Source organism: Coregonus lavaretus, assembly GCF_964263955.1.
Source record: "Coregonus lavaretus genome assembly, chromosome: 7".
Taxonomy (NCBI): Eukaryota; Metazoa; Chordata; class Actinopteri; order Salmoniformes; family Salmonidae; genus Coregonus; species Coregonus lavaretus.
This window is the reverse complement of record NC_139994.1, coordinates 22,285,768-22,297,762: the sequence shown is the minus strand read 5'-3', so window position 1 is coordinate 22,297,762 and position 11,995 is coordinate 22,285,768. Positions and strand designations below refer to the sequence as shown.

Here is an 11,995-nt window from a genome sequence, read left to right as displayed (position 1 = left end):
CCCTGTGCTGCGTTTTTGGGAATCATTTTGATCACTATAAATGATTAACTACAGGCGTTGTTATCTCTTAGATTGAAAAGCCTTTGCTAGCAGCAAATAATGAAATTACATGATTTTATTTTATACTGGTTTCATCTCAACTACTGCATTGCTAAGCAAGTCTAAAAAAAGCATGAGTCATGTCTTTCTTCCAGAGTTCCGCAGTACACACGCGCACACATGCACACGCACTTCGGTGCAGCAGCGCATCCCGCGCCTCACTGCAGTGAAAAACGTCCCATCCACCTACAGCATACACCAATTGCGTCTAGTTATATTTTTTTAGCTCCCATCAACACCAACGCGTTAGGAGTAGCTGTACGCGCCTTATCGCCATTATAAAGCAGAAAATAAATAAAGGAACGGCTTTCTTGTTCGAACCAGAGGAGGTAAGACAGAATACACACTTTAATGCGGCTTGCTTTGTGAGATGGTCTAACTGGGACATGACGTAGCACATGCCCTTCTTATGTAGCCCAAGTTAGCAGGTGTATGGTTAAACTTACAATAGCCTACCCATATTTATCTAATTTGACGACTACAGAACATTGCAGATATCTATCGGTTTTCTGACTAAAGCATTATGTGCAATATTTGTCAAGAAGATTAACTATAGTGTGGCGATGAGCTCGTCCTCACATGGGTTAAAGTTGTGTGATGATGGCGCAGTACAGAGTTTGGAGATTTGCCAAAATCGACTGCGGTCCTGATGTTGCTCTTTTTTCACCAGGGGCAGACGTCTCAATTTACCTCCCTCTGAAATATTTGGAAGTTGATTGGAACGCAAACATGATATTGATTTATGTTCACGAAGAGTTCTTGATAATTTAGGTCTTATATTTATTTTATTTGTAAATGTAATTGAGAGCCTGCATGTTCAAGATCACAATTACATTTTATTGCCTGTTGTTCCCAGAGGTCTTAATAACCTTTGTCAAGACAAATGGCAGGTTTCCCCCACTAATGCATATGCATATTTGTTCAAACCATAGATGGCATATTTTACACCAATGTCAATGAAGTATCCCAAATTCCTGATATTATCCTGCAAAAAGATTTCCTGCAGTTTCATTTTAACTCTCTATTATTGCTGGGTTCCTCAAAACACGTACATTTCCTCCTCCTTCTCTTTTCATCTTTGCATACTCTTCCAGTAATTTACTGCAGCTTTCATTCATTGCCTTGTCCATAATTTTCTCAGTTCATTACTGTTTATGTATCCCATTTATGTATCTGCATTTTTTTCAATCTAAAGCCTTGTCACCCTCGACAACATGGGCCTCGAAAGCCAGGACCCCCTGCCTCTCCCCGGCAACCTCACCTCAGGACAGGTGGGCTCCTTCCAGAAGGTGGAGCCTAAAACCTTGGGGGTGAGTGAAGTCATCACATGGACATTCAATCATCAATACAGATGGTTGTGATACACTATAAGAATATGATATGGATCAATAACAGTTACAATTCTGTACTGTAGAATAAAGCATCATCACGTTGCCTTATAATATAATGATAATATGTTAATTTAGGAGACTCTTATATTCCCATGCCTGAATCAAACTCATAATTGTGTCGTGTTCAGTAGGCACCAAATGAAAGAGAATAATGAATCAGGGAGTGATTCCTGGCTTTAGGACTTAATAAGAATAGCTCAATTCCATTTTGCCTGCTGAACACGACTATGCTGTTACCAAACACTGTGCTGTAGATGAGAGTTCTTAATGTATGGTCTCAGGCCGTCCAGATCATCATCGGGTGTCTTGTCCTCTGCCTGAGCGCCTCTGTGTTGCAGCTCCACGAGATCCACTTCACTGGTGATGTCGTTGTCCTTTTGATCGTTGTCTTACAGGTGAGTGAGCCATTGGTGACCCCAACCAAAGATCTAGAATCAGATTTCCCTACCCCCAATTCTAACCTTGACCATTAGGGTGATATAAATCAATCCCAACCCTATATCAGTTAGTAAGGGCAACTTCTACCTACTCCAGATGACGCGTACCAGTCAGAATTTACAGGCCAAGTACCAACTGTTACAACAGCGCCCTCTATAATGGCAGTGTGTCTTTAGGCCAGGTCCGGCCAACCCTCCTCCTGGAGAGCTACCCTCCTGCAGGCTTTCGCTTCAACCCTGATCCAGTACACTTGAATAGGCTTACAGCCCTACAATGGCAATTTTCTAGAATAGATGATTTATTTAGTTGAATCAGTTATTTTCATCTCTGTATAGGTGTGTATTCTGACCTGTGAGTCGTGTCTTATTCTGTTATGGGTGTACTCCCACAGCTCATCCTTTCTGGGTCGGTCCTTGTCCACGCGGGCAGGAAGCCTTCTCTCTTTTGGGTGGGTATAATGCAATAGGCACGCATTCAGCTGGTTACATTTTTTACTGCATTTTTCAACAGTATGTACCGAACAACACATTATCCCGAAATGCTGCACACCATTCTTTGAGGTATGTTTGCTCCTGTTGTGGCAGAGTGTGACCACTGATCTTTGTGAGTGATGTAGGCGATTATAAGAAATCACACAAACCAAAAAAAACTACCTTTCAATGTATAATGTTTTCTGTCAATCTCGGTTTATTCAGTGTATCGGTGTACTCTCTCCCCAGGTGAAATGTACCCTGGTGCTGCACTTGATTAGTGCTGCCTTCTCCACGGCTGCTCTGGGCCTGATGTCCAAACACCTACCTTACCGCCAGGACTCCTACCACTGTGAACACTGCCGGAGACTGGAGCTGCATGCCGTGGTAACCAGTCATTCTAACAGTATACCCTGAATTATTACATCAATATGCATATAAAAAAATATGACATACATTTGCATATAAAAAAATATTACATACATTTGCAAATTGCAAAACATTCTAAAGAAAGAATCTAAAAGAATTACATAATTTTAGAAAGAAACAATTATGTGCAGGCTGAATTTTGATGTAGTCATCATGGTTTAGTCAGCCTTCTTGGTCATCTCGATTGAGTAGCTGACCATGTCACACATTCTCCCCCCTTGAGAGTTCATATGGTCAAAAGACATACAATGAGAGTCACAATGTAAAATTCCCTAACTCATTTGCTGAATTTTATATGATTTTAAGCTAGTTCTTTGAAGCCTTGTCAGTGTGCAAAATGTGTTCACAATTAATTTATTCTGACAAATGTTTTGAAAGATCATTGTTACCATTATTGTTTGAATACATTTGTATCAGTTGTTTATATGCATTTTCTGAAACAATGTTTGCTCAGGACTAGGGTTGCAAAATTCCTGGAACTTCAATACATTCCCTGGTTTTCCAGACACCTGGTTGGAGGATTCCGTATATCCCGCCTATTCCCTACTGATTCTGGGAACCTCCAACCTGGATTTCGGAAAAAACTGTGAATTTGTTGAAAGTACAACATTTAAATTTTTCTTAAAGAGCAGAAAGGTTGTTACATCCAACAATAGCCCATACAAACAAATAAATTGTGTCTTTCGTGGAAGTATTAGTGTAATGCGTTCACTCAAGGCGGTATTCTGACATGAGATCAGCACGCTTAACTTAAATGATCAAAGACTAATGCGTAAGTCTGAGTTGCGCACACTTATTTGCTCAAGATATTATACACTGAGTGGACAAAACATTAATAACATTACGGTTTTTCCATGACATAGACTGACCAGGTGAATCCAGGTGAAAGCTATGATCCCTTACTGATGTCACCTGTTAAATCTAGAAGGTGTCAAAAGCGTTCCACAGGGATGCTGGCCCATGTTGACTCCAATTCTTCCCACAGTTGTGTCAAGTTGGCTGGGTGTCCTTTGGGTGGTTGACCCTTCTTGATACTCACGGGAAACTGTTGAGCATTAAATACCCAGCAGCGTTGCAGATCTTGACACAAACCGGTGCGCCTGGCACCTACTACCATACCCCGTTCAAAGGCACTTAAATATTTTGTCTTGCCCATTCACCTTCTGAATGGCACGCATATACAGTGGGGAGAACAAGTATTTGATACACTGCCGATTTTGCAGGTTTTCCTACTTACAAAGCATGTAGAGGTCTGTAATGTTTATCATAGGTACACTTCAACTGTGAGAGACAGAACCTAAAACTAAAATCCAGAAAATCACATTGTATGATTTTTAAGTAATTCATTTGCATTTTATTGCATGACGCTTTTGACACCTACAGACCTCTACATGCTTTGTAAGTAGGAAAACCTGCAAAATCGGCAGTGTATCAAATACTTGTCCATGTCACAATTGTCTCAAGACTTAAAAATCCTTCTTTAACCTGCCTCCTCCATTCATCTACACTGATTGAAGTAGAGACCACCCCCCGACTAATTGAAGCTGTTCTGAGGGCAAAGGGGGTGGGGGGTGGGGGGAGGGGGGTGCAACTGATTATTAGGAAGGTGTTCCTAATGTTTGGTATACTCAGTGTATATTTTCCTTTGCCATGTGCTGCAAGTTAAAAGCAACGTGTGGTCTATATACAGTATATCTGATTAAAGCAAAGATTTTTCCGTAAAATAAGCATTAAAAACATTAGTTGATTAATTGGTTCAGCACAGCACCAAGCTTCAAACCATACAGTAATGACGGAGAGTATCAGTGACATTGTTTTCATGAGTATTTAATCTACACAAATATTTTTTGGTTTCGAGTCAGGCACTCCAATCTCCACCAAGGAATACTGGCAGACATGGATACCTTTATTTCGGTCGCCAAGTGGATTTTTATAATGGCCTATATTTCAACATGGCTCCCTTTATACATGATTTATGACCACTTTATCAAAAAATATGAATGTACAAAAAAACATCCCACAACAACTCTAAATGTGTCAATTAAGTGTGCAGGCTTTTCTTTTTCTGTCACATCACATATTATTAGTACATATCAGTACCACAACAACAATACTTGTTTAAATGTTATTATTGTTTAAACAAAACAGCAAATGAAAGAAATCATTGATAAAACATGTAATGAGTGTTTTGGGGTTTGGTATTACCCAGAATGATTAAAAATTACCTTTTAAAGAAATTCAGCAAAGGAGTTTAGGATTTTGATTATCATGGCAAGGCTTTGACCAATTTGAACAACATTGTTCTAAACTGAGAAAAGGCTGCAATGAAACAATTCGGCCTGAACTATTTATGGTGGGAGCTATGTCAAAATGGCTCATACAACAAAGTCTTTGACCCACTATATTCTGTCTGTCTGCATAGGAGGTAGCACCCATACATTTTCTACTATGCTAACACTACTGCTCAAACTTAGTCCTCATATAGAACAATACAAAACCTGTGTGGGATCTATAATTGAATGTTAATGAAATGTCTATTTTTGATGACACTATTAAGATTTTAATTGATGATATAGTCAATCATCCATTATATTTTTGCCACATTTTAAAGTAACACATATGTAGTAACATATTAAAAGTTGTTGTTTATAGAATAGAAACACAACATATGAGCATCTTATCTAGGTTAATGTAGTTTCAAGGGAAAGTGTAATTGTTCTTCAAAGTGGAACATGTCTTTCTTTGTGTTTACTGTTTACTGCAGCAACATTGTTTCAGGAAATGCACTGGGCTGATCGAAATGAAATGTAAAGTAAGTAGTTGACCACTATTGTAGATATGTTCTGGTCAATGCTAACACTTGTGCTATACACAGTACATGCATGGTAGGTAGCAGTATTTCTGCCTTGTTCATATAGTTACTCTAATAAAACATTCTCCGAAAAGGTATTGCAGCAAAATATTTAAATAACATCTTACCCAATCGTATGTTTAGATAGGTATTAGTTGTTATACATTTTATTCACTTTCATGTGATTGATTATATGGCTATTCAAAAGGCCTAGTTTGACATCTGTTTGTATTATCTTGCTAAATTAATGAATGAATAAGATCTGACATTATAGTTTGCTTTTTGGACAATGTTTTTTTCCCGCAATTGCTTTTATTTCATGCTGTATTCAAATTATTGCTGCTACTGTAATATCAAGCATTTTTCTCTGGACCACAATTCCATTGTCCATCCCTCATGTCTTTCTTCACCTGTCTCTCTCCCGCCTGGGTGGTTTCTTATAGCTCCTGATTGACGGCATCATAGGTACTCTGGTTATCTTCCTTATTCTGGAGCTGCTCATCTGCATCACAGCCATGCTGTTTGGCCTCAGTGTGCTGGCCTCAAGTGGTGGAATGCAGGTGAGCCAACATATAACAAAACACATGGGGAAGGGCATTCTAAAACGCTCCAACACCATTTTATATGTGCAGCGCTGCCCGGGCATTGCGATAAAAACCTGTAATAATTTGGAACACTGCAGGTGGTGTTTGCTGCATGTCTATCTATTTATTTTCTATGAGCCCGATTCAGACTTAGGAAATGTATGCCTTTCCTACGCTTTTTCATTTAAGCACTTCTCAGTATTTGGTATTCAGACTTACTTTACGCAGGTGCGCAACAAGCTCTTTGAGAGTGGCTCCCTTATGTGCACTGCATACATTTAATTCAACCGCTGAAAACCCTCCCACTTGCTGGCCAACAGATTTTCTCATGGACTTTTAATTCACTGGGGTTTTCAGTTATCTAAATACGGTGCACCTTTAATTATAATTTTCTCGACACTCACTATAATACATTGAGAGAACGGGTTCAGAATATTAGGGATCAATGAAAGAAAGCTGTTGGCTGGCCTCCCTGCCTGTGCCATTAAACCCCTACAACTCATCCAGAACGCCGCAGCCCGTCTGGTGTTCAACCTTCCCAAGTTCTCTCACGTCACCCCCCTCCTCCGCACACTCCACTGGCTTCCAGTTGAAGCTCGCATCCGTTACAAGACCATGGTGCTTGCCTATGGAGCAGTGAGGGGAACGGCACCTCTGTACCTTCGGGCTCTGATCAGTCCCTACACCCAAACGAGGGCATTGCGTTCATCCACCTCTGGCCTGCTGGCTCCCCTTCCTCTGCGGAAGCATAGTTCCCGCTCAGCCCAGTCAAAACTGTTCGCTGCTCTGGCACCCCAATGGTGGAACAAGCTCCCTCACGACGCCAGGACAGCGGAGTCACTCACCACCTTCCGGAGACATTTGAAACCCCACCTCTTTAAGGAATACCTGGGATAGGATAAAGTAATCCTTCTACCCCCCCCCCCCCCCAAAAAAAAATTTGTAAAGTGGTTATCCCACTGGCTATAGGGTGAATGCACCAATTTGTGAGTCGCTCTGGATAAGAGCGTCTGCTAAATGACGTAAATGTGCCCTTGAGCAAGGCACTTAACCCTAATTGCTCCTGTAAGTCGCTCTGGATAAGAGCGTCTGCTAAATGACTAAAATGTAAAATGTAAATACAATTATAGGCCTATGCATTTCTCAGTTTCAGCACCAATTGGTAAATTGAAAAATTATCTGATCTTGTACATTATTAAGGGTTAAGAACATATTTAGGAATCTACCTACTTAAAAAACAGGTTTGGAGAGCCTTTACGCACAAAATATATTGCTGAATAAAAAATACAGTGGTTTGATTATCCTGAAAGTTGCTATTCAGTTGTTCAATCCATTAAATATTGGAAGGGTTGACCAATAGTCCTATAAATCTACCATAATCCTCACTGATCATGGAACTGATATGACAACGGTCCAGTAGTCGTAAACCAGGCTCCAGGTTTAAACTGTCAGGCTTGGTCTGCGTTCCATGATGATTCCATGTTGATTCCATGAAGTAGGCTACATGTCCCAAATTATTGAACAACTTGTAATACGTTAAATATTATTCACTATTGCTAGCGACCCTCAGGATCAACCACAAGGACGTGACAGAGGAAAGAAAAGGGAACTAATGATGTAATGGAATGATGTCAAATGCAGGCTACAAATTGAAGGGAACTAACACCCTAGTGACAGTTTAAAATGTGTGTGGGTATTACTGGCGGTGGCTATTATTTAACATGATAAAATTGTTTGTTTGTTTACTGAGAAAACATTGCTGACATTATAACATTCTAGAGCGCACAAAGGTTAAATTGGACCCCGACTGTCACTCTGCACGGATTTGGCTTCTCATCTCATTTGGCTTGAGTCTCCAAGATTCATCCCTGCACGTTATAAGGCCATACAATTTAAATTCTGCATAATGGCACAGCTTTTCACATACAGTATACTGGTGACTTCCTGCTTAAATAAAGGTAAATAAATACTTCACTGTGGGAAAGGAGCACACATAGCCTACCAGTCATGTTGATTTGCTTCAGTTTGCTGCCATATGACTGGTTTCACATTTGTCTCCAGAGATCATAAGGTAAAATAGATCTAAAACAATTGTCATTTATATTTACAATCCCTTTATCCAAATGGATTACTCATTTACCTAGCTCTTATCAATAGCTCTTATCAATTTGTAAATTACAGCGCATAGAGAAAGGTGATATTTCTATCGGGAAAAAATAAATGTGATGTTTTTTGACTCATTCATCGTTTCCTCACGCTTAAAGGTGGTGGAATTATGAGGGAATTAAGTCAAGGTCAGAATACAGCTTATCTGTAGACACAGCTCCGCCACACCTCCATTTCTTTGATCTCCACCCCAAACCCTGGCACTGGCTTTTTTCCCATGTGTAAGTTCAAGGTCAGAATACGCGTGGAGAGAAAAGTGCATAAAAAGGAATGAAGTCCCATTTACATGCGCAACTCGGGTCTGAATTCCCCCCTATGTGCATAAATAATCGGCACCTTAAGGACATTGTTGTATGGGAAGTTTTTAGACATTTTGTTTCAAGGTTTGTGAGGTTTTTTCAGTGCAAATTGTGGCTGTTTTAAGAAAACAACCCTTCATGTATAAAACATGGCATGGTGACCACACTACTGCATATAGTTACTGAACATCACATGTTCATGTCTTGTTCTCCCTTTAACTTCCTCTTTCTTGCTCTCTCTCTCTCTCTCTAGTCATCCAGTGGAACTCAGCGCCCAGCCTACCCCCAGACTCGGCCCCCGGCAGGTCCTCCTGCCGTGCAGGCTGCAGCATCTCAGGTAGGGTCTAGCTAGCCCGAAGAAGTTAGCCTACCATATAGTGCCAGCCTAAAATGGCTTATCCATTTAGCACTGTTGGCTGCCATTTACTGTGCATCTCTTGAGGTCTGATTACCTTGATGTGTTCGAGTAATAGAGTCTTCTAATGTCAAACATTACATGTCAATATTATACCTGTCTCTTTCTCCGTCTTTCTCTCTCTCCCCCTCTCTCCTTGAGCAGGTGGCTGTTGTTGTCACTGAGCCCGATTCCGACCAGGTAGAGGAGGTCCCCACTCCCCCCACCGACCCCCAGGTGGAGCCCATCGAGGCGGCCGAGCCCTAAGCCAAACCCCCTTCATCCTCCACTCCGGCCACTTTTTGGCGGATTATATGGGCAACAGTGTAGGTCTTAATCTGAATTCCAAATCGAGCCCTAGCCCTTACTTCCCTAGACACTTCTATAGATCTGAAACGATTAGATAGGTGGTGGAAATTCCACCCAGCCTACCAGAAGGCAAGGTGAAGCATTGGACCTACATACTGTTCAAACCTATCATATCCTTTCAGATCTACAGGAATGCCAACGGGTATAGGGGCTAGGGGTTGATTGGGAATTAAGCTTTTTATGGAGATGGTGTGGTGACCAGCAGGTCAAAGTCCCATGAATGACGTATATAACTGTTTTGCCCTAAATGGAGGCACTCAAACCTGTATTGCCTCAGTAATTATTAAGCTATAGAAAATGGGAAGAAAGTGTAAATTGTAACCAATGTTAGTCATTTTGGGGATGTTTGCAAAGCTACGAGACTATGATTAGAAGTATTATCGTGGATGCAGAAAGTGAAGAATGAAGATATAGGACAGGGGTTCTATGTCTCTGATCCTGAAGAATCATGCAGGTTTTTGTTCTAGCCCAACATTAATATACCAGTTTCAAATAATCAACTAATCAAGATCTTAGTTTCTAACACGGTCACTGCATGGATTGGAGGATGCTACCGAGGGACTAACTGAAGCTAATGTAAAATTGTATACTTTCATTGCTTCTTTTGTTGCATTTTGGTGGCATCACACTTTTTGAGACCAAATAATACAAGCCTTTATCACCAACGTGTCATAATACTGTATAGTGATCTATTCAGGATGCTTCTTGCTTTGCGCTTTACATAATATGATTCTGTGCATTGTTTTTAGTCTGGTTCTGCACATTAATGTATTTTGAAGTGAATGATATCACAGCTCTAATCACTTACCAAGCTAACCAACCAATGCTGGCAATGTACTGTAGTGCTCATTGAGAGGATTATATAGTGTTAGAATGTAGAATAGTTGTAGATGAACACTGAAGAACACATTAGCAAAAAGAAAGCAAATACTGTTACATGTCACAGCAACATACAGAATATGTAATTGATCCCTACCATAGCCTAACCTTTTCCTAACCTGAATTGTATGGCATTTGTTTGAATATCTACTTTATTTGTTTATCTATTACTTGTTTTTTTTATTGAACAATTTGCTCTAATTACATTTACATTTACATTTTAGTCATTTAGCAGACGCTCTTATCCAGAGCGACTTACAGTTAGTGAGTGCATACATTTTCATCTCTGGCGTATGCTCTAAAATTCCAGACATACTAAAATACTCAAAACAGTAAGAATATTCTGGACTGCCCTTAAAATAATAAAATGTATGTCCATTCGACATTTTAGCCAAAAGCTAACTGACATTGCTGTACTTGTTTTTGTGTCATTCCGGCCCTTGTTGACCACTGAACTAACTTTGGTAGTTCTTCCTTTTGCGACATCCCAGCACTTGTCGACCACCCTCCACCTCTTTTCATTATAAAGAAAAAGTAACTGCTGTTACTGTAATATTTGTGCATGGTCCACTGATGCCTTGTCCTCACAAGAGGGCAGCATTGTGAATGTGTTTATGTTCTAAAGGTCTGGTTTGCTGTTTATCGACAATGTGTTTGACTGTGCTGTTGATATTTGTGTTTCTGTTAACATGCAGTAAAGTAAGTCTTTCAGAGCATTACTTTTTTTTGTGACCAACTTTTTATTTAGTTATGTCATTTATTTCAGAGGGGGGGTTACAGGTACAAAAACAATCAAATAAATGCATACAAAGATAACCCAAACCCATTCCCTCCCCTCAGTCCCTAAAACACCTTCCCCCACCACCCACACCTTCCCCCACCACCCGGAAACCACGTAAGAAACTGTAAAATGGTTAATAATCCAGCAAACCAGTTTCATTTAATCATATGCAATAGACACTGTTTACTACAGCGCCTTCAGAAACGATTCATACCCCTTGACTTATTCCACATTTTGTTGTTACAGCCTGAATTCAAAATGGATTACAAAAAAATGTAATCTCACCCATCAACACATAATACCCCATAATGACAAAGTGAAAAGTTTTTTGTACGTTTTTTTTTTATGTATTGAAAATGTAATACAGAAAAATATAACTTACATAATCAATCAATTTCAATCAATTTTATTTTATATAGCCCTTCTTACATCAGCTAATATCTCGAAGTGCTGTACAGAAACCCAGCCTAAAACCCCAAACAGCTAGTAATGCAGGTGTAGAAGCACGGTGGCTAGGAAAAACTCCCTAGAAAGGCGAAAACCTAGGAAGAAACCTAGAGAGGAACCAGGCTATGAGGGGTGGCCAGTCCTCTTCTGGCTGTGCCGGGTGGAGATTATAACAGAACCATGCCAAGATGTTCAAAAATGTTCATAAGTGACAAGCATGGTCAAATAATAATCAGGAATAAATCTCAGTTGGCTTTTCATAGCCGATCATTAAGAGTTGAAAACAGCAGGTCTGGGACAGGTAGGGGTTCCATAACCGCAGGCAGAACAGTTGAAACTGGAATAGCAGCAAGGCCAGGCGGACTGGGGACAGCAAGGAGTCACCACGGCCGGTAGTC

At 40.2% G+C, this 11,995-nt stretch overlaps 1 protein-coding gene across 1 annotated transcript; it reads left to right on the top strand.

The window, feature by feature from the left end:
- Positions 1–234: 234 nt before the first annotated feature.
- On the top strand, positions 235–11,087 carry LOC311131924 (uncharacterized protein). Its single transcript, XM_084165033.1, has 9 exons — positions 235–428; positions 1,295–1,409; positions 1,772–1,885; positions 2,320–2,376; positions 2,648–2,785; positions 5,592–5,639; positions 6,122–6,238; positions 8,981–9,064; positions 9,287–11,087. Exons 2-9 carry the CDS (start codon positions 1,314–1,316, stop codon positions 9,386–9,388), a joined length of 756 nt encoding a protein of 251 aa, XP_084021159.1. The 5' UTR covers positions 235–428; positions 1,295–1,313; the 3' UTR covers positions 9,389–11,087.
- Positions 11,088–11,995: the final 908 nt, after the last annotated feature.